This window comes from Tachypleus tridentatus, chromosome 4, assembly GCF_004210375.1.
Source record: "Tachypleus tridentatus isolate NWPU-2018 chromosome 4, ASM421037v1, whole genome shotgun sequence".
NCBI lineage: Eukaryota > Metazoa > Arthropoda > Merostomata > Xiphosura > Limulidae > Tachypleus > Tachypleus tridentatus.
This window is the reverse complement of record NC_134828.1, coordinates 82,235,779-82,259,461: the sequence shown is the minus strand read 5'-3', so window position 1 is coordinate 82,259,461 and position 23,683 is coordinate 82,235,779. Positions and strand designations below refer to the sequence as shown.

Genomic DNA, 23,683 nt, shown 5'->3' with positions numbered 1-23,683 from the left:
GGTTGACCAAACTTCATCAGATATTATCAGGTGTACAGCTGAAAAATATTGTTAACAGCTAGGAAACCTAAATGATAAAAGAATATATTCTAATCCTTTTTGAGAACATACAAAAGTGTGTGTGTGTGATTATTCATAATCATCAATGGACTGATTTTTTTGAAAAATGTAGACCTAAGTAGGTAGCTTGCTCTGATAAAATGATACTAATCAGGTTATTTGGTTATTCTCAGTATTAAGATTCATAGTTTACAGACCTACCTGATGTCTTCCATAAGTCTCCAGTTGTTAAACATGGCATGATTATTTTCTGACCTCCAATCTTTTTCATTTCTTCATCCACAATAACTATGAGTTTATTCATTGCTTTGTTTGCTAGAGGTAGAAGATGAAATGTACCTGGACCTGCTGGAATGACTATACCTTGTGTTTGCAATATCTGAGAATAATAAATTCATAAACAAAATATTACAATAAAAAATGCGGATATCATTTTAAATATAGTAAATGCATATAAATATAGTAATTTTTAATGGCTTTGTACCAGAGATAACATCATTAATTTCTATTAATCAAAAGCAAAAGTATTTCCTTTTAAAATAAACTTGAAATTAATCTTTCAATTAACACTCCTACGAAAAGTGGGGCCTAATAGGCCCCAGATCAACTTGAAAGGTTATTAATATTAGGCTAATAATTTTGTATTTAAATGAAATTGCCATTTAAATCCATTAATGAATGGATTAAAGAGATTCCCACTGTCCCTATCTACTATCTAGCGAAACCACAGCCAGGGGAACGGGCTTGAAGAAATCAGGACTAGAAACGTCTTTTGGTAGGAGTGTTAAAATTTCTCATTTTTATTCATTCATCTTACCCATTGGCTCTTACAATTTCCGTCAAGCTGGACTTTAGTATCTAAAAAATTTATATTAGCAGGCAAAAATAGCTGACTTAGTCTTGTAGGTAATAGTTTCTCCTTTGAGCCTGAAGCTATTTTGTAAATTTCTTGTACAATCTTTGAAGTTTTCACCATTTTTTGTATTTTCTTCCTATTAAAAAACAATAAATATTGGCATTTCAAGATATTAATGGATAATTTGTAACTTAAAGTATAAATATAACATGTTAACCATTAACTGAATTTTATGTACTGTGCTTTGTAGTCCAAAATTGAAAGTTTAGATTGAAAACACGTGCATTATTTGCAAAGTTTGAAGATACCAAGTACAAATGCTGAGTCGCACCTAAGCCTAATTCCTCACTCAAATAGTTAAAACTGAAGTTATCAGCATTATTATTAGTATTACTCTATTAGTATAGCTGAATATCCATAAGTCAAGTTAAAAGACACTATTGTACACCAAATATTTATAATAAAAGTTTTATAACACGACACACTAATACCTTTTTTACCTGATTTACAACACTCCAAATCAAATCTCAAAACCCAAACTAATATTTAAGAACAAGTGTCGTTTTATCCTCATACTTAAGTCATATAACTCAAATTAGAATAGCATATATAAATATTATTCAGGGCAAAATATGTAAAAACGGATTTATTGTGAATACATATGAAACAGTTTCAAATTTATTTGTAAATTTTTAACGTACTTTAGTTTTAAGAAGCTAAACCATAAATAGTAAGGTTTATTTACAATAACAAATATATTTAAGTTACATTACAAAAACTTTAAGATAAAAGTGTATCTCAAGACAGCTGGTATGGGTACTAACATTTTATTAAAATAAAATGAACAAAGTTTCCACCTTCTTAGGTCATCTTTTGCTTAATAAAGGCAGTTTGCAACTGACTGTTGACGGGCACAAGTCTTAAGGACGAGAAAGGTAAAAGATAATTCTTCCTAAAGTTTTTATTTTCATCACGTGCTGTTACAGTTGGCTACATCATAAAATAATATTTTTACTGTCCATTTTTATTATTTTTATAGTTACTTTCCAGTTCTATTTGTTATTTAATATGTAATAGTCTTAATTATATTAAGTAACTATTAAGGTTTTATTTTAAATTTCGCACAAAGCCACTCGAGAGCTATCTGTGCTAGCCGTCCCGAATTTAGCAGTGTAAGACCAGAGGGAAGGCAGCTAGTCATCACAGCCCATCACCAACTCTTGGACTACTGTTTTACCAACTAATAGTGGGATTGACCATCACATTATAACGCCCACATCATTGAAAGGGCGAGCATGTTTGGTGCGACCGGGATTCGAACCCGTAACCCTCGGATTACGAATCGAACGCCTTAACACACTTGGCCATACCAGGCCCATGCATGAGGTTAGTTTAGCAGCCATCTAGACACTTGTGGTACATAAAGATGCTGTAACAGTTACTGTTCAAAAAGGGAAAGGGATTTGTGTGAACTATGATACATGCATTAATTTATAATATCACTATACAAGCCTTGACATAACATAAAATTGGACGAGGAATTAAACTGATGGTCTCAATAATTATCATTCGTGAAATTATAAATATTTTTATTCATGTTTATTTGTAGTTTTATTAGCACAAATATACACAATGAGCCTACTATTATTTGTGTATTTCAAGGAATCACGTCCTAGAATCTGGGACCTAGATTATCGCTGATCTACTGAGGGTTTATCATAAATTTACAATTACAGAAGAGTAAATATAAACATTTTGAGTCACAGCCTGCACACCTTGTAATAGATCCAAAATAGTTTTCTGTTTGAAATATTTTGTATTTTTTTATGCGTATATATGTTGCATGTAAAAACTAATCTATTATAATATGACTCATTTTGTTAATTGTTGTTCCACTTATTAGAAAACGTATGTACTTTATTCTCTTTTTGTTGTTGTCATTTTGAAATTTGCGGTAGAGGGCGAAAATCAATTAATTTGTAAACATACTGTTGTTGCCTTAATATTCGTAAAGAGATATTTTGATTTCATGCATAAAAGATCCACATAGAATAAAAAAGGAACTAAAGGAATTATTGTTTAATAATTTTAATGTTTTCTGTTAAATTTACGTAATAAGAAGTATTAATTCGTATGGTAGGGTTACTGTTACCAAACATGAATAACTTGGCGTTATCCACCAATGGAACAAAAGTCGTGATGGCAAGTTCTACAGATGAAAAATATCCGCCAGAAAACATTATTGACGGGTAGGCTGATAGCCACTTGTTTCTTTGTAATAGAAGATTAGTTTTAAGTATATGATAAATTGAAATCGTATACCAAAAGACGAGAACAACTTAGTGAAGTTGTATTACAAGTTTTTCCTCTGTCTACAAACATGGTGAAGAAACAGAACACGAACTTATCAAATTTCAGTATCTTTTCAAAATCTACACTAATCTGGAGTTTCTGATCAAAGAAACTTCCCACATCAGACAACTTTCATCAACACTGAATAACATGCAGTATATTTATTTATTATTCCCTCATTTTCTGTGTATTTTTTTTTATTTTACTATAGATACTGAAGAAGGAATCTGCAGAGTTCCAAAACATCTGTATCTCCTTCTATTATAAATAAACGGTTGTATATCTCAAGTATCATTGTCCTTTTTATTGTGAAACTACAACTATAACAAGAGCAACCAGAGAAATTGTATACTCTCACCCTGCTACTCCTTTCTGAATTTACATACATTTATTTTGGATAACATTAAATTTACAGTTTGAAAACTGAACAAATCCTTTTCAGGTCCAAAATGATCAACAATCCAGATTATTTTTATTTTGTGTAATGAGGAGTCTCAACTCCAGCATGTCTATGAAATTTGGTTAAAATCTGTTCACACTTCACAGAGTTATTATCCCTGGCCAAAACTGCTAAAATACCTTTATTTTTCCATTATAAAAAAATGCTTCATAGTGACCTGAGTTTGTATTCCATGCTGACTTCCCATCTTGTTTAAATTTTCATGAGCATCATTCTGTCAGTTTTTAAGGTATGTGCACTTAAAAACACTGACAAACCCAACTGCAATACTCTTGCTCCCTTCTGGAGGTGAGGGTAATTATATACATTGGTACCATCAGTTTTTCCAGAGATAGTTTGATAAGTGTAGAGGTAGAAAAAATTCATATTATAATTTAATTTTAATGCATATTTAACACATGTCTTGGGAAAGAAAATCCACCAGTTCTATTTCATCCTCATGTAACAGAATTACCTGAAAAAATTTGTATTTGTCTACTTTGTTATATGTGTTTCTTTGATTTCTTTTAAATTGCAGTTCATAGTAGGAATGTATGACAGATTTTTCCTGTTAGAATAATATGTTATTTTCTGATATTGTAATATTTTAAATTTCATATGTAGCTGAAATGTTCATTAAAAAACAAAAAAATTGTTTTACATATTATTTATCATATAATAAATTTTAAGTAAATTTTGTGGTATATCACATTGCAAATAAAATTATTAAATTTTCTTTCCTTATGATAAGAAGTGTGCTCATTTATAATCTTAAGACCATCTTATTTCAGCCCTCACACTCAATGCAAACATTGATTAGCTATGTAAGGATAAGATAGATTTGGTATGATTTTGATATTAAACTTACTTGCATTTACAAAGAAAACTGCCTGCTGCACAGGTTGACTCTAATAAAGATCTTTAACATTATGTGTCATTTAGTGTTTATTTTTAAGCTCACATTATCTATGTGACAAATTACATCTAGAAAGATGAATATGTTATTTCATCATTTGATATTTTCTAATTTTGAATAAAAAATTGCATTCTATTCTTAACTGTCCAGTTTGTTCATGCAGGAAGTCGGATACATTTTGGACTACAACAGGAATGTATCCCCAATGTTTTATTGTTGCTTTTCCTTCTACCAGCAGTGTGGACTCTGTTATTATTAGTTGCTACAATGGTAAGCTTGTATTGTTTTTGACATTTATGGATATTATTTAGTTTCATAGTATATCAATAATTAAAGAAAAGAGCACAATATTAAAATAATTGGATAACAAATACACCACCATCTTCAGAATCAATGGACATGTTCCAGGATTTCTTGTAAGCCTTCATGACTCTCCCCTCTTCCCTCCATCCCTCTTTGTTGTGGTAGCTCATTAGTTCCAATACAACTCTAGGTCAACCTTCATTTATATGTAGGTGACACTTATTCTTTTGACCTGACTTTCTCACTTTTGATTTTTTACTTTTGGCCTGTGACCATGAGGTTCAATTAATGGTTCATGAAGTCACAGGGACTTTGAACCTGCTAGAGAATCACTTGTTTCTCTTGCACAGGATCCTTCCTGAAGAGCAATCTCTTCATTTTTTGGTGTTTTATGGATTTATTTTGATTTTAAGAGTCTTGTGATCAATACTTTTGTTACTCCTCTCAGTATCAAACCTCCTTTTTTTTGGTCTCCAATCCCAGACTCTGCAACTTTTCAGTAAGGTTCTGAGCAAGGTTCTGTTTTCCTATTTTCCTCTTCACCTTCTTCTCCTTGTTCTGTTTCTCATTCACAACACCCATTGACAGGTCCTTTTTTATTGCTTTTTGTTGGTTGGCTCAGTCATGGTTTCTCCTTTTGTGGCATTTGTTGTCCATGGAGCCTTTTCCACTTTCCCTTTGATGGTCTCTTTCTGCCAGCCATGGACATCCATCTTTCATGATAGGATGTCACACTTTTAGTTTCATATGTACTGTTTTTCCAGTCCCTTGCTTGATGGTCAAGCCTTTCATATAGAGTAATCTGTTCTCTGTCTCATTCTTGCTGGAAGTCCACATTGGCCCTCTGTGAACACAAGTGGACTGTCTCTTTGCCACTTCCTTCCACCAGGCCATTTTACTATGCATCATTGTACTGCCTTTATTTTTTTCACCAGGTTTTTCTATGTCAGTGAGTGTTGGTTATATTGCAACTTTCTCCACAACTTTTCATATTTACTTGACCCTTCACCTTTTCCATTCTATGATTCTGATGGACCTCTTCAAGGCTTTTCTCCTCAGTTGTCCTCTTCACTCAGTTCCTATTTTGTATTAAAACTTCTGTATTATTCTCAAGGTTTTTGATTGTACCTGGTTGCAATGGTTCACACACTTCAAGGTTCTAAACCACTGTTGGAATGAATTTGGAGAGTTTCTTATCAGGTAGTGCAATCCCACTGTTAAAAGACTGAGTGGATGTACCCCTGAACTGAGTTGTTATCTGTTAGTGTAGTACAGGACATTCTGATAGGTCTTGGATTTCTCATGAAATACAGGCCTGGGATACTACTTCACTACTTCTTGCACCTGTTTTTATTGTGAGTATCTTACATATCTATTCCTTCAGTAAGGAAAAGCCTAATTTTTAACTCTAGCAACACTACACACTTCTGCTCAGCTGTTTGCCCTTGAAACAGTGGATTCTTGATCGATCTATCATTCTCTCTACCTTAGCAACATGTTAGCACCCACCAAAAGATTTTTATTACAATATATTTTGCTCTATCACCTCTGCTGAGCAATTAGTATTACTTAATGGAGATGTATCTGTTTTCCCACTCAATGTTTCCCCATTAGGCTTCATGGATGCTACACTGCCTGCACTGTCCCTTTCTGATAATGTTTTCAGAAAGGAGGTCATCTTTGGAATTTCTTTGGTCTGGCCCCTGTCTCATGTTCATTGTGGATTTTTAGCTGTTTGTAGTAAGTAGCATTTCTAAAATTAACATTTTCCAATCTGAAAATGTATTTTAGATAGATACTCATTTCTCTACTTCTATTGTGCTTTGTTTTTCACCTCAAGTGTGAGCCTGTGTTCATGTGCTAGTGCTCGTGGGAATTACTGTGCATTGTGGATGTGTTGCCTTGCTACAGTTTAATAATGATTACATTCTAGGTTGATTCAATACACATTGACAGGTGTAGAAATGGCAGGAAATTACATGGCAGTATACATGAAATGACAACTCTTTGTGATACAGAGATGTATCTATTTGAAATACAAATATTCAGAAAAGGAAAATATTAACTTTTAACACGATTAAATTTATACACAAAAAATTCCTGTTGATTTTATGTACATTTAAATGTACACTAGTTTAATTAATTAAGGATTGTTATATTATTGAAGAACAGCTTAAGTTATTCATGCAAAAATACAGTTTATTAATATTTTATGTATTATTTTTATGTATATCATGCAGTTAAGGAAATCAGACTAGAAAAAAGTACAAGCAATGAGCCTGTTGAATTTGAAAAGGTTGGACAAAAAGGTAAAATATTCTGAAAAATATATTTAATGCCTACTCTTTGAGTCCTACTTCTGAAATTACCTCTTCTACCAAGGTACATGTTACCATTCCAGTCTTATATGTGCTTGGTTTTATAGGTCTTTTCTGCAAGTACAATAATGTTTAAGACTGAAAGATGTAGAGATGTTTCTGTATTACAATGTCTCTTTTAGTATAATAAGATTAGATAATTCCAAAGATAACCAGAAGCATAATTTTAAACACACACATGCACTAGAGATGATAAATCTTTAGCTCCAGTTTTTGATTTACTTTTTCTTACTGGTTAATATTGTATCCATGTCATTTACTTGCTAAACCTTTATTATTTTCTAAAAACAGACTTTAGAAATTTAGTTGTGGTATATGTGCTTGGTGAAACTTGCATAATCTTTGTTTTCAGTCTGTGAAAATTTTACATAAAAAGTTTTAGGTGATATAGCTGTTTACTTTTACACAGATATATATATATGTACTGTATATTTCTGTTATTTTATCATTGAAGTTTGTTATTACTAATTTAATGCGAGACTAAAATATATTATAGTGAGTCATTTATTGGCAAACAATTTCTTTTTATATAGATGTGTATATCAGGACCTATAGAACACCAATGTTCTTTTAAAATTATTGTATGTAGTGTCTTTCTACCCATAAAATAAAGTTTGTTTGATATATTGTATATCATAACTTTTGCATACATGTATATTTGTGTGGGTGTGTTTGCTAATGCTGTATTATGTATCTTTAAATAATATTCTTGAAGTAAAGATTCTGTAATTGTATAGATTCTTTAATTGTTGCTTTTAATAAGCAGTTTTAACACTTTTGCAATTAAAATATGATTAAAAATTGTATGTTTACCATATTTAATATAATTCAGAGTAAGCCTCAAGAACTTGTAACAGGCATATATTTGTTTTAAATTAGTATATAAAGGGATTTTAAAATGGACTTAATCATTTAAAGGAATTCAAAAAAATTGAAAATTTTTCAAAATTTAAAATTCTAAAAGTTATTTGCAGTTGGGTTATGATGATTAAAAGTATTGTTTTTCAGAGTTAACAGCAAGCAGTGGATCCCTTCAGAAAGATACCATCCACAGTGAATCATTTGAAGCTAAATATTTAAGATTTGTTATTACATCTGGCTATGATCACTTCTGTGCTGTGTACAAAATACAAGTTTCAGGCACATTATATTGATATAAAAATACAAATAATCATCCTCAAAAGACACATTAATAAAATAATTATATTACAGCAATGACATCAGGAATAGCAGTGTATTTTAAACAGTATTTCGTTTTGTGATAGAAATATGCATGAAATACGTTGCATATGAAAAAAAGTCATAATCATTATGATTACTTGTGTAAAGTTTGTTTATTTAATTGCTAAATCCTGCTGTGATCTTTGATATTTTCATAGCAAAAATTTTTTAAACTTCAAAATATAAGTATAATGGTTATTGTTTGCACATTAGTAAGGTTTTCTGCATGTAAATATTTGTCTTCTAAATAACTTAATCTTGTAAAGGCATTAAAAATATAAGATTTTGTTTATAATGCTTCTTCAGATTGCCATTCGTAAGAAATTATAACTCTATGTTTGCATGTGTATTGTCTTACATTTATAGATATATTTCTTGTAGTGTTTCAGTACTTATTTGGCCTATTTCTATTTGAAATGTAAGATCAAATTTCACTCTTTTGACTTTGTTGCTAAAATTTCAATGGATTAAAAAAAACCTGAGTGCTTTTAAACAGTTGACTGTTCTTTTTCAGGAGAATAGAGAAGAGAAATAATCAACCGTTCAAAAGTGCTCAAGTTTTGTTTTTGTTTTTAAATTCATTGCACATTTTATATGCCATCCTGTAGGATTACTCTTCTATCAATAATATGAATATTATTTATAATTCTTTTTTAGTTTCTTAGTTATTTATTTATTAACTACAAACATTTTTATCACAAATTCACCACTATGTATTTTATTGAGAAGTTCTGAAGTCTCTTTAGGACCACCATCAGCTCAACTAATCCAAAAAAAAACATTGAAAAATGCACGAAACAATATTTGTGTACCATGAAATATTTTTGTGTGTGTGTTTATGTTTAGTTAGTCTAACGAGATTTGTAAGAAAGGATAAAATGGGACAAGAAAGCTTTTTACATTGTGAAAACCTGTTATGTGTTTGAGTTATTAATTTTATAAACATTTTTATAGAATTGAAAAAAAGCTTTGAACCTGTGTGTACAAATTTGGTTTTCAGTTTATAATTTGCATTATTTCTTGAAGTGTGTTAGGTTTCTTATAACAGTATCTTCAGGCAATTATAAATAAACAAGGAAAAATTCCTGGGTTTTGAAATAACTGGAAAATATTGCTTGTGAAACTAGGTCCAGATTGACGAAAGCAGTAACATCAGCTAAATACATAAGAAATATTTTAACAGTGAATAAAACCATTTTATTTAATATTTACACTGTATAAAATGAGAAAAGTTTGTTAGCCAGTTCCTAGAAAAAACAAAAAGTGAAGCCAAACAGCAATATGAAAATAACAATGAAATATAATTTATAATTTTAGTTTGTGCACACACACAATAGCACAATAGAATTCATAATCTCTGAAATATTTAACCACTTATTTATTGTGTTGGATGCTTACAATTTATTTAAGAAACTATATGGTGAAAATAAAGTTTGTATCATATGGCTTTGTTTTCAAAAAATATAATAAACACATTTTTGCAAATAATTAAAATAACAGGCATTTTTATATAAAATTTGTGTTATAATGCCTTATATTTAGCAGTAGATCTTATAACTTGAAATTGCAAATTACCATTGATTTATTTTATCTGTGAACAAAAGAAATTAATAAATAAATAAATAACCAATCTCTCTGTTTAATGATGATGGATAATTAGTTTTGGCAGTTTGTTCTGTTATTTAAATACACACTGTATATTATAGGTTGTTTGAAGTGAGTAAAAGACTGTATATCTGAATCAAACAAATTACTGTTGATTTACTACGAATGAAATTGTATATACCAAATTTGTAATCATTATAATTTGAGAGGGTATTTTTCTGATCAGTCAAATGTTTTATAAATTTCCACTCTATTGCAAAATCTCAAGTACAACAATATTTTGTAGAATATCAACTATCTTTGAATTTTAAACAGGAAAATTCTGTTTCAACTACTACATCTGTGATGGTAGTTATCCATTTATACAACAGAAAACAATTTATAATTAAATGTGTGAAGGAATCTCATAAACACTACAGCTGTGATATGAGGATATGTCATATGTTTTCTGCTTGCATAAATTGTTTGGTTATTTAGTTTTTCACAATGTAATATTGGTAACAGATGGTGCAGAAAGCCATTACCTTGCTGTAGTTGCTTCATTCTCTACAGCAGGTGATATCTCTTTTGCCTGAGAAAATATTGCAGTACTTTATAGCATTCACGTTAAAAACATTGATACCATGATATCCTTTACCAACTGATTATGATGTTGACTACATATAATAGCTAACTAATCTCTGAGGGAACAAAGGTTAAATTAACATTGTGGACTGGACAAAGAAAAAGAGTTTATCTATTGACTTTAGACATGCTTGTTTTTATAGGAAGTTTCTCTTAGGAGATCATCAAGTGAAGACTTCTTTTAAGAACAATGTGTATATGTATATATAATTCTACACAGATTAATTCTGAAAGAAAGAAAGCTTCAAGTTAAACAACCTATCATAAAGGACTGTTGTTTCATTTGTTCAGATTTGTTGTTTTACACTTAAAGAAAATTTAAATTTAAAGTAAATTTAAAGCACATTTACAGCCCATTTATCTATTACAAAAAACTACCCTTAGTTTGAATCTACTGTTATTTGTGGAGTTGCTTATTTGTTTTTTGCAAGAAATCAGTTTTACTAGAAAATACCACAGTTAGTATAAATGTGTTGTAGTTGTTTAGATGATGATGTGTATACTAGTCCTAGCTTAATATCACAAGTTAATAAGTTTCAAGGAACAGTTTTAATGAAAATTATTATATTTTCTGGATGTAGAAGTATTTATAACTGAGAAATAGAGTTTACCAAAGGAGCAAGACAGATGTAGGGGAGAGATGTTGAATCTAGGATGAGTCTTCTACTTGATGTATGACTTTTGCCAATGTTATAAATGTTCATTACATCAGTCAACCTGCAACTGTTTACTCAGCAGAATGTAACCCCCCAAAGGATCGATTTTGGCAGAAGGAAAGCATGGACAACCAAGATTCATCAGAATGGTTTGATCCTGTCAAGTTTGAGACAGGTATCTTTAGTAGTTAGTCTGTCTGGAACATATCTTGAATGTGTACAGTCTGAATAGGTAAGAAAGAGTTAACAAAAGAATGTACTTGGTCAGAGCCACAATCCATCATGTTTATTCAGGCATGTACAGTCACTTTATTTTTAGTGTTCTGATCAATATTGTAAATTTTATTTTGCACCTTGTGTCAGATCTCATTTCATTTTACAGCAACTCATTTAATAAGAGGTTTAATAATAACAAAGAACAAACAAGCCACCAACTCCCTGCTACTATTTGCAGTTTTAGCTTCATAAACATCAACAAAAATGCCACTTCCAATAACTTTCATACCATTGCAAGACATTTTTTGTGGGCTGTCAGTTTACTAGTATAGAGTTGCCAAAACTGTAGTGATCATTCCTTTTCATTTCTACCTCTTATTACTAATTGCAGCATCAAATGCACTTAGCATATTGAAGGGTCCTGTCACCAGAACATCCTCCTCTACAGGGTCAAAAATCGGATAAAATCAAACCAAAATATATCAGAAGTGTTTTTATACTCCAGGGTACTTTTTCATGTGTGTTGTGGTACAAATACTTCCATGGCAGCTCGAGTAGACTTGGAAGCTTTAGCACACAGATAATGGTACCATAGTTAAAGGAAGAACAACATCCAGAAGGGGCCAGAATTTTATCTCTTGTAGCAAAAGTTCAAATTAAAAATGCAAGGTCATGAGTTGAGTTTGTCAGATGGTCATCTTACTGCAGCAGTTGCACCTCTTTAGAAATTACCTTTAAAGCTGAGTCATATACAAGTTACCTTGATCAAATGACATTTCTGTGGGGCTTATTCATGCTCACTTCTTAATCTTGTGGTACCCATTTGTTGATCCATGGACTGATGCTGGTTCATAAAAATTTCAGCTAGTTGACAAGATGGTTGAGAAAAACATGTTTTAAAATATAACTACTGAACTATATTGCTATACGATGTACTTAAAAGTACTTTAAAAAGTTAATATTGTACAAAGCAGCCCACAAAATACTGGGGTTGGAAAGAGCAAGTACTTAGAAGAAAAAAAAAGAACATTATATCTGGTGCATGTGAATGCTTGGACTACATTCTTACTGCTCTCTATTGCCATTTTATGACAACAGACAGCACACTTACTATAAAAGTGGATTTTAGCATACCAATGATGATTCAGATTAGTCAATTCTAACATTCATTTTTTCAACTTTAGAATCCAGCAACACTTTCATTGTCTTGCCTTAGGGATCTTTTTTTCAGCTAAATTTCAGTTCTAATTATGGTGTGTTTTGAAGTTTCATGGCTTGGTTGTTACTTTCTGCCTCACAGTATTACACTTCCAACTTGTATTTTGATGCACACTGTACTATTTCTATACTGAAATAATGTTACAGATATTTAGAAAATTGTGTGCTTTTTAAATATTTCAACCTAGTATTGCTAAAAACTAAGAGGTAAAGTTGTGTTTTTCTTGCACATAATTTGAGGTTCTGTTACTATTATCCTTCCATAAAAATTCACTATCTGTCTACATCAAAACATTCTCTCATAAGTATTACTGCATACAATAGGTAAACTGTATTTCAAATGATAGTTCACAGTAATTAAGTTAATTTCACAATGTCTTACCATCCAGATCAAATCTTTGTTTTATTCAAATGTGGCTTAATTGTTTTTGTTATATAGTGATTCATTCGTGCTATATAACACTCATAAATGACTTCACGTAATGTTCTGACATTCGTGTGGGACCACCAACATGTTGTTGTTTTTTCTGACATTTAAACTGTCACATAAAATTTTTCTCCATTACATCTCATCACATAGACTAATAGCTGTTAATGCACTGCTTCCATCTCCTATCCAATTATGTAAGCATTTTGTGATAATTTCTAAAACGAATGCTTGGTAGTTATGCTGCCATCACACTTGTGAAATTTTCTTTTCAGGTATCATGAAATGAATAATCATTACCGTGTTCAACTGAACTAATATTTTTCACTAAAAGTTTCATAAGAAAGGATTAAATATTTGTGCTGTTACTATAGTATATATTAAACAGACATGTAAACAAAATACCATTTTCTTACTGTATATGAAGAGCTTTTCTGTTTTTAAAGGTGTACAAACAGAAAGATTTAATGAGGATAATGCCATGGAGCTATGTAATTAGGTCAGGCAAGTAAATCTTATGAAATTTTGTAATATTTCACATCACAAAAGTCCCTCAGTAATTTGGAAATTAAAGGTCACAAAGCCCTTTCAACTGTGTTTGTTAACTCTAGTAGTCATTTCCAGTAATACACTCTAATGGTATTCTATACTCTGCATTGACCAACACCAGCTATCCTGACTCTGTAATAATGAAGCAGCTGTCATCAAATATCATACACATTTTTCTTGATGAAATTTTTCTCAATAGTTTGAAAGTAAAGATCGTGATGTCCTTTCAATCCATTTATATTTTTGCAATCAACAAACTGTCAAGTGGCAGTTACATACTTGATAGTTTGGAAGACAAGAAATCACATTTGCTTTCACTCATTGATCTTATAGTAAATGACTGTCCTAGTTGCTGATCTGGCAGTCATAACAATTAGGAAGTCATTCTCAATGTCTCAACCACAATAAGATTTTTTCATGTGCCTTTTCTCCAGGTAATTTCTTGTTTGATTTATTTTCTACAACCAGATAAATATACTTAGCATCTTCCTCTTCATCAGCTGAGTCAAGTGTTCTTATTACCCTCTGACTTGTCAATCTTGACCTCCAATTGCTTGTATGATAATTAAACGATATGTTGGAATATAAGAGAAGAACTTATCTAGCTAAAATCGAGCTGTTTTTGTGCTACTTGCATGTATTAAAGCCATACCAAGTTTATGTGTTAGAATATTCATTCTTTAATTGTCTTATTGTAACACCTTCTTCTGCAATACAGTAGTCTTACCTAGCTGTTTCTGCACACAAACACTCGTACATCATCCAGCACAGACCTTAACCACTTCACATATTCTTTTTAACATTGTAGCACAGCTGTTTTAGTAATAAACCATTTCATAACATCCATAGATAGCATTATATCCTGAAAAAAACAAACGTATTTGCCAAAAACAACCACATGATCTCTGTTCTGTTGCATGATATATAATGGCACATGATAAGCATTTGTTTCAGTAGATTCTGCTGGAATCAACAAATGATGCAAGTATCCACTTAATACCTCTATACTGCTAAACCATCAGACAAGTTGGTAAAGCGGTCATGTATTCACCATACTCAACACTTTATGTAGCTGAAATAATACCTGGCTATTGAAATTAGCTTCATGTTCTGAGTGAATTTCTTTGGGTTTGCCAAATCAGTTTAGATGGTGTTCCATCAACACATCGACAACAGACTACTCTGAAATATTGCTTGGTTGATAAGCCTCAACTCCCCTTAGTGAAGTACTCTATAATGACCAGTATGTGCTAATTAACTTCTTCAGTTCCTCAGAGAATACCAGTCATACCCAAGGCTATTCTCTTTTAAAGATAATAAATGATTATTTGCTGGGGGTTGTCTTGTAAAGTATAGCATTTATTTTAAGCAGTAATTCCATATATTTACATCACTGCTTGGTGTCTTAACTATAATATACTCCTTAGCACAAGTGCATGTAACTCCTCAGTGACTTCCAATCTTTGTGTTATGCAAAGTCTGAAAAATTTCCTGCCTAAGAGCTTTGAGGAATCACTAGCTCTAAGAAGTTAAAAACATGTCTTAGTGTTTGATTAAAATGGTACAACACACTTCTAGTTACTTGTTAAAGTACCACAGATCATGTTTATCCATGTTACTTGTTACTGAAGAACAAATTATATCTGAGCTGTTTCCCCAGGAAGTGAGACTGGGCTCTAAAGAAAAAAGACTAGAAACCATAGTGCAATCATAAACCTTTTAATTTAGGAGGTATCTTGTCACGTTGACTATAGGTCAAGAGGTAACCCAAGGTCATGAAGAGATTCAGGATGAGCTGCGAATTGTACCTCTTCACTTTTCTGCTCTGTACCAAAGCTAATCTACTATTTTTGGCAATCAAGATGCCTGAGTATACCTACTATTCTTTGCCCATTACACGAGTAATATCTCAGTCAAAGACCCACAAGTGAGGGAGTTGAGCTAAGCTAAGGTCCCTGTGAGTGGAGCCAAACAAGTTTCACCCTTTGTCTTCAAAAGTATAGCAAATTAAAGATTTGGGCTACATTAGATTGTAAATTATTTGTAACAGTTGGTTTCAGGAGTAGGAAGTCCATTGGATGATCCTAAGCTTAAACATTCCAGCTCTGAGCTTCATTGAGCATTTGGATAAGGCACAACTAGAAAACATGGAAACAGTCATGGACAAGTTGCATAAGTGATCTAACTCAGTGGAGATTCAGGCAATCCATCAGGAATAGTTCAAGGCCTAAAAGTGGAATGCCACAGAAAGTCTGACCAATTGCACAGAGAGCTTTATGCTCTCTGCACAATAAAGTTTATCTTGCATTGACTTCAGTAGCTTACTAAGACATATATAAGGGTAAATTATTTGAGGGACTTGCCAGTGAGATGATGATGAACTATCTGGATGTGAGCGATATCCTCACTCTAACAAGGGCAGTTTTTGCCATAACCAGATGTAAGGTTATGTCACTGGGGGAAAGAAGTTACAGTGGTTATGCTCTGACAAGACATTCTTCTCAGATTCCTCCACTAAACAAAAGCTTGAGTCATAATGGTTAACAATTTCCCAGCACTGCTGTGAAGACAAGTAAGTTTCCAGTTGATGTGTGAGGTTGTCCCAGTCTTCTCATAGTTCACCATCTATAACCTGTACTGATAATCTCTGCTTGGAACCCATGCAGGATAGGAAGACCAGAATGTCTGTTTTGCTTCTGATATGTCAGGTCACTGGTGAGGGAATTTTTCATACTTTGCTGAGTGGCAAATGAGACAAAGCTGTCAGTTGAAATTGATGACTCAATGGGTGCTATATACCTAACAGTGGCTAAGAAGCAAAGTATGCAAGGCTATAGGTTTAAACCAATGGCTCAACATGCTAAAGAGGTCATCCAAAAACAAGTAATTTTTCTGTTACAGTTTGAGAATACTCATGAAGAAAGATGTAAAGTAAACACCTGTAACTTATGCCAATTTTGACCAATTAAAAGTGCAAGAAGGTGTGCTTTACCATTGATATTAACTCCTAAGTCATAGGTTTCTAAGGCAAGAGATTCTCCAAACTTTTCATGAGACATTTATTCTAACTTACAGTGATGTTTTTTCCCAGCAACAATCTAGTTAAGTCGTTTGGCATTAGTGTGTATTGTCAAGTAAAAGAATTAGCAGAGACCAAGTAAATTCCAATGGAGAAGTGTTGTATCTCTTGTACAGAGAATAGCCCCAGATATTACTGGTACACTCACAAGTATGGCTTTTGTTTGTTTGTTGAATTTTGCAAAGAGCTACTCAAGGACTATTTGCACAAGCCATTCTTGATTTAGAAATGATTGACTGGAGGGAAGGCAGCTAATCAACACCAACAATTCTTGGCATACTCTTTACATGTCATGTTAAGCCAATGCAAAGGCAGATGTTAGTCATTAATATATACTCATACCATTACCTTCTTCCATTGTTCAGTAAGGTGTCACATTATGTTGCTAATGTGTTGACAGAAAATTAGACAGTACATTTTGAAGCAATGAAATACATGTATAAAAAAGATAATTTCAACAACTAAATGTTACCCGAGTTGTGACTAAAGTGTTAGATGTGACAAAGAAGTGCATTTCATCTTATTTACCTTTGTCTTAGTGTTTAGTAGTATGGGCAGGAGCCTGACCTTCAACAAATAGGAAAGAATGCTTAACAATAGAAAAGTGCTATAAAAAGGCAGTAAAGGAATGGATGTATCCGGTGTAGAGAATGGGTCTGGCTAGATACATGCCAACAACATAGAAGTAGCTCACATTCAATTATACAAGCCTATATCTCAAACTTTAACAGATCGGTCCATTGAGCTATGAGTTACGATGGATGTGATGTGCAGAACAACTTGCCAATACTTTGAATCGATACACCACCAATTAATATATTATAAACAAGCTTGCCCAGGGATCTGGGGTTAAGGCCAATAACGTGGAGAAGAAAGATATAGTGTATCAAGTCATGCTGATTCACCCAATGAGAAGGAAAGATATGAAAGTACTTATTTGAATGTCTGTGATGTGCCAAATAAGACAATGCTGGTGATAGATGCAAAAGGCAGTTCCAAAAGTAAAGTGAACCACTATATTGTGGCTTCATAATTTATATAAATAAGATTGACCAAATCTTAAAACTAGGACAGCTGTAGCTAGCAGAAGTAGTCCACAGTACGTTTACAAATTGCTTAACTAAAGACGATAACCAGGTGTTCAACAACCCAGTCAAGAAAGCATTTCAGCTTTGTTTTCTAAGCTGTCATAAAATATAGTACTCTGAAAAAGTGTTGCAACAAAGTCAAAAATTAGATTTCGGGCTACTTCCAACGAGAAGTGCAAGGAACATCACAGGTGAAACTTCAAATTTTATTAATCTTCGTATTTAGTACAACAGAACTCAGTGAAAGTGTTTGAGTTCAGCAAACAGTTAATATTTTGCGTGTCCCCCTTTTACTTTAATGACTTCAGACACACTTTCATATTTAATCAAAGTGTCCTTTAGTATTTTACTTCATATGTCTCTAGTACCCTTCCATAAAGTTTCGTTGGAAGTAGCTTTTGAATTGTCAAGTTTTTAATCTATCGAATCACAGATCTGCTTAATTGGGTTGAAATCAGAGCTCTGACGGGGCCATTGCATTATTTGAACGACTCCAAAAGCTTCTTTCTTAGCTAAGTAGTTTCTATATAAGTTAGATAAATGTTTGGAATCGTTGTTGTCTTGGTAGCAGAATCCTTTACAAATAATACGGAAACCACTGGCTATACCATTACAGATCAGCATCTGATGGTACTTATGCTGGTCCATTATTCCATCTATCTTGCAAATATTTCCTGTCGCCTCAGCAGAGAGCACCCCCAAACCGTCACACCGCTTCCCCATGCTTCATGGTAGGCACTGTGCATTGAGATAAGTATCTTTCACCTTTCTTATACTGGAAGTTGAACTAAATATTTCAAACTTGGACTCATCCGTCCATAACACTCTTTTCCAATAGTCAGCTGTCCAGTTTTTGTATGTTTTAGCAAATTGCAATATCTTGATAATATTTGGAAATCAAAGTGATGTTTTTGTAACTGCTACACGACCAACTATTCCATTCTCGTTGAATCTGTTTAATACTGCAGATCTGGATACTTTCCTGTTATTTGGTACATGGCCATTTACCTCATACTTGAGATCTGTGGCAGTCTTCCGTTCTGTCCCAAATACTGTATAAACGGAGATATTTAATATTAGTATCAATGAATTTAGGTTTTCTGCCTCTTATTTTCCTGTATACAAATTTACCTGTCTCGGTTTCACGATCTAGAGTGTATTTGACAGTATGGGAAGCATTTCAAGTGAACAGTAATTTAGCGGAGAGCCTAAACAGAATCGGTTAAATATTTTATACAAATTCTCTGTTCTATTGACAATTCTTTACCTTTCTTGAGGACCTGGCGTGACAACGAAGCTTAACATTTGGATTTATTCTGTTGCTTTTACCTTTACTTGTTCAATATCAGTCAGATGTCAGAATTGTGGAGGTTTTTGCTTTGAAAAGAAAGGTCTTGCTTTAAATAGGTTCTTGAAATGTTCTTCAAGACAATAATCGCTTTATCGTTATTTTTCTCTTGGCTTTCTACGTAATATTTGGGTCCAGCAGGGCCAGGTGGTTAAGGCGCTCGATTCGTAATCTCCGTCCCACCAAATATGCTCAATCTTTCATCCGTGGGAGCTTTATGTTATCGTCAATTCCACTACTTGTTGATAGAAGAGTTAGCGGTTGGTGGTGATAACTGACTGTCTTCCCTCTAGTCTCGCACTGCTAAATTAAGGACAGCTAAGGCAGGTAGCCCTGGTGTGGCTTTGCGCGAAATTCAAAAACAAAAAAAAATATATCTGTTCGAATTCCCTTTCCAAAAGCTGTTTCAAAAAAAGCCTTCTTTGAGCAGAAATTTGATTAAGTCTGCCAATGCAGCTTGGACATTTTCTGATAAAGCATGCAGTTCCAACTTTTGCACAATACTGTGACAAAAATCACCCTGTTACCAACATAATTTGATTTAGAAAAAGCTACCTAATATTTTCGACGAATGGGCATCCTTCAAGTAAAATTCAATGTTAGAAATAAAATATATTAATAATATTCAGGGCTAGGATCTCTAACGATAATTAAGGGCCACTTTAATGAGACAGGGAAGGACTCTACCTGACATTAAAAGGACATCTAATTGTTGTCAGAAAGGTCCTTAAACACTGAGCGGCAGAATTCAAACATTCTCGTTTAAAACAGAAAAAAGACAAAAAAACAACGGTAAACGTTTCATGAGCATAATAATTAATAATATTGTTACCTTTTTATACCAATGATACCAAATATAAAAAAGGTCTTGTGATAGTAAATGGGCAAAGAGTCTATGATATATGCAATAGAAAATAGTTAATAATTGTAGTGTGTTCAGATACTTGCTTAATCTTATTTTTGAGAAGCATTTAGTGACATTAGTAAGTGCTTTTGTTTTTTGAATCACTAAGTTCATTATGTATATAGTCTTTAATAGATGGCCCGGCATGGCCAAATGTGTAAAGACGTTCGACTCGTAATCCAAGGATCGTGGGTTCGAATCCTACTCGCACCAAACATGCTCGCCCTTTCAGCCGTGGGGGGTGTTATAAAGTAACGGTCAATCCAACGACTCGTTAGTAAAAGAGTAGCCCAAGAGTTGGTGGTGAGTGATGATGACTAGCTGCATTCTTTCTAGTCTTATACTGCGAAATTAGGAACGGCTAGCGCGGATAGCCCTCGTGTAGTTTTGCGCGAAATTCATAAACAAAGAAACAGTTTAAGTTTAATATGAGTGCTACACAATAAGCTATTTGTATTCTGCTCCCTATGAGTATCGAAACCTGGTTTAACATATCACAATAATATTACAATCACCAATTCACAAATATTGAACTATATAGCGTATGTTTCGTAAATAACTACGCAAACAAACTTATAAATTATCTAAATCACAGCACTAGCATTAAAGCTAATTGAAAGAATTGCGTGTATCTAACAAGTAGTGCCAAAAATATCAGATGATACTGGTTATCTTTAAAGTAGATCACCAAAATAATTTTGAAGTGTTGTAGCGCAATATGAGAACTAGTTTGGGACAAATCTGTTAAAGACCATAACGTATTTAGTGATTCATAAAACAAACAAACAACTAATATCACTAAATACCACTTTAAAATAAAATGAAACAAGTATCTGAACACACTAGAATTATTATATTTTTTCTATTATATATATCATGGACTCTTGTTTGTTCATTACCATGTATGACTAGTGAGGCATCGCTAGGTATTTGGATGCTTCGTATAAGTAATTGTAATAATAAATAAAGAATGGTGAAGTTCAAGGCGATTATGTTTATAGAATAACGACAGCTCAAGGAAACACGTCAAGAAAATTGTTGCCATGTGACAAATTCATAGCTTGTTTATGAAGAAGTAGTGCTATCACAGACAATAGAGGAGTTATTTAAAAAAAGAGATTCAGAAAAAGTCGCTGAAAATCATCCACTATGTGTTAAATTGGAACAGATAGACACTATTAAGGTTAAAAGAGGTTATTCAAGCTATAAAGTAAAGATGAGAAACTGTCTGTTGTATGTTTGAGTTGAAGTAAATTGGCGCTATCGAGTTTAAAGTGGTTAAGCAAACTTGGACGTTGAAATCAAGAAGAACCTTGGATAACGGGACGACTTCACTGTATAGGCTATGATGATTGATTAACCAATGCGACTCGTGAGTTTTGGAGTCAATAAACAAGAAGAAACAGATCGCTTGACAACGCGTTATTATAAGTTATTATTACGAAATGAGCTCAAAAATCACATAAATACTATAAATAAAGCCAATAATTCCCATTTCAACTAGTATAAAAGGTCATAGAACAGAAGCCAGAATATTCAAAGTTTAATAAGCAATCCGAATTGATCTGATCATTTACACCTCAGCTCATATCATAGAAGAAGGAGAGAAGATGTTTCTGACCGTGAGAAGAAGTGCCATTTCTCGCTCAAGAACTTTGTAAGTATTTTTAATACCAGTCTTTTTTAAACATAAGTCATCATGTTAATAGAGTTAAAATGATTGCAAATGATAAACATTAATAAAGCTAAACTATGTATATATTTATGTGCAAATATTAAGTGTTTGCTGATTTAAATAAAAAATGTTATTGGAAGTCCAAGTCTCAATTCTCTTTGTTTTAATTATAAACCCTCCTATAGTGCTCCATTCGCCCACTATATCCTGACTTCAAATAAATATTTCATGTAACAGTAGGTAGTATCAGTCTAACCCTAACTGCTACACTGAGAAAATCCACTCAGTCTGACTGCAAGTCAGCTCTCGACAATGTTACACTAGGCTTCTTCGTAAATTTAGTGTCACGGGACACAAAAGGACCTCTTGGTGAAAAAGATAACGGCATTATTTGTTTTATGCTTATAAAACGTTTAGAGTTTTTTTGTTTAATTTAAATGTGTATATTTGGATTTTGTCACTCAGTAAATAAGGTTCTTCCTGACGACAATTAGATGCCCTTTTAATGTTATGTAGGGGTCCTTCCCTAGTTTGGCTTGTTTTGAATTTCGTGCAAAGATACACGAGGACTATCTGACTAGCCGTTCCTACTTTAGCAGTGTAAAACTAGATGGAAGGCATCAAGTCATCACCACCTACCGCCAACTCTTGAACTACTCTTTTACCAAATAATAGTGGAATATGAGGATAATTCTTCCGTTTATTACAAGATGAACATCCTCATCAATTTTAGAGTGTGAAATAACTGTCATAGTACCCCATGCAGTGTCTTACTTATATAGTAAGAAGCTAACAAGGACCTAGCATTGATAGAAGAAATCAATTTAAAAATAGACCACAAATAAACCTAGATTAAAAACAATATTCAATACCATAAATTAAGCTTCGTTGTCTCGCCAGGTCCTCAAGAAGGGTAAAGAATTGTCAATAGAACAGAGAATTTGTATAAAATATTTACCCGATTCTGTTTAGGCTCTCCGCTAAATTACTGTTCACTTGAAATGCTCCCCATACTGTCAAATACACTCTAGATAGTGAAACCGAGACAGGTAAATTTGTATACAGGAAAATAAGAGGCAGAAAACCTAAATTCATTGATACTAATGTTAAATATCTCCGTTTATACAGTATTTGGGACAGAACGGAAGACTGCCACAGATCTCAAGTATGAGGTAAATGGCCATGTACCAAATAACAGGAAAGTATCCAGATCTGCAGTATTAAACAGATTCAACGAGAATGGAATAGTTGGTCGTGTAGCAGTTACAAAAACATCACTTTGATTTCCAAATATTGTCAAGATATTGCAATTTGCTAAAACATACAAAAACTGGACAGCTGACTATTGGAAAAGAGTGTTATGGACGGATGAGTCCAAGTTTGAAATATTTAGTTCAACTTCCAGTATAAGAAAGGTGAAAGATACTTATCTCAATGCACAGTGCCTACCATGAAACATGGGGAAGCGGTGTGACGGTTTGGGGGTGCTCTCTGCTGAGGCGACAGGAAATATTTGCAAGATAGATGGAATAATGGACCAGCATAAGTACCATCAGATGCTGATCTGTAATGGTATAGCCAGTGGTTTCCGTATTATTTGTAAAGGATTCTGCTACCAAGACAACAACGATTCCAAACATTTATCTAACTTATATAGAAACTACTTAGCTAAGAAAGAAGCTTTTGGAGTCGTTCAAATAATGCAATGGCCCCGTCAGAGCTCTGATTTCAACCCAATTAAGCAGATCTGTGATTCGATAGATTAAAAA

General features: G+C 32.9%; 2 protein-coding genes across 9 annotated transcripts in view; one reads left to right on the top strand and one right to left on the bottom strand.

The window, feature by feature from the left end:
• Window positions 1-1,847, bottom strand: part of LOC143249558 (putative proline--tRNA ligase, mitochondrial) — a 45,702-nt gene extending 43,855 nt beyond the window's left edge. For 2 of the 7 annotated variants that reach the window (XM_076499616.1, XM_076499617.1), the window contains exons 1-3: window positions 1,741-1,841; window positions 878-1,052; window positions 262-439 (exon numbers count right to left, since the gene is read on the bottom strand). In XM_076499616.1, the coding sequence (XP_076355731.1) occupies window positions 262-439; window positions 878-1,052; window positions 1,741-1,742 (355 nt within the window). In that variant the 5' untranslated portion in view covers window positions 1,743-1,841. Of the gene's footprint in view, window positions 1-261; window positions 440-877; window positions 1,053-1,407; window positions 1,511-1,740 lie in introns of those variants that run through there. The other 5 variants (XM_076499618.1, XM_076499619.1, XM_076499620.1 and 2 more) reach the window with 5 other exon arrangements.
• A 1,019-nt stretch (window positions 1,848-2,866) lies between these two features.
• Window positions 2,867-11,705, top strand: LOC143249557 (intraflagellar transport protein 25 homolog). Of its 2 annotated transcripts, none has more exons than XM_076499613.1 (4): window positions 2,867-3,165; window positions 4,787-4,893; window positions 7,167-7,235; window positions 8,313-10,168. In XM_076499613.1, the coding sequence occupies exons 1-4, from the start codon at window positions 3,050-3,052 to the stop codon at window positions 8,456-8,458; spliced, it is 438 nt and encodes a 145-aa protein (XP_076355728.1). In that variant the 5' UTR covers window positions 2,867-3,049; the 3' UTR covers window positions 8,459-10,168. The 2 variants fall into 2 exon arrangements, with proteins under 2 accessions (XP_076355728.1, XP_076355729.1); XM_076499614.1 differs by lacking the exon at window positions 8,313-10,168 and adding an exon at window positions 11,336-11,705 and having other exon boundaries at window positions 2,879-3,165.
• Window positions 11,706-23,683: the final 11,978 nt, after the last annotated feature.

Coding starts and splice junctions, on each gene's coding strand:
- LOC143249557 (XM_076499613.1), top strand. CDS start 3,050: ATGGTAGGGTTACTGTTACCAAACATGAATAACTTGGCGTTATCCACC. Junction 3,166..4,786: donor CCAGAAAACATTATTGACGG/GTAGGCTGATAG, acceptor TTGTTCATGCAG/GAAGTCGGATACATTTTGGA. Junction 4,894..7,166: donor TATTATTAGTTGCTACAATG/GTAAGCTTGTAT, acceptor TATATCATGCAG/TTAAGGAAATCAGACTAGAA.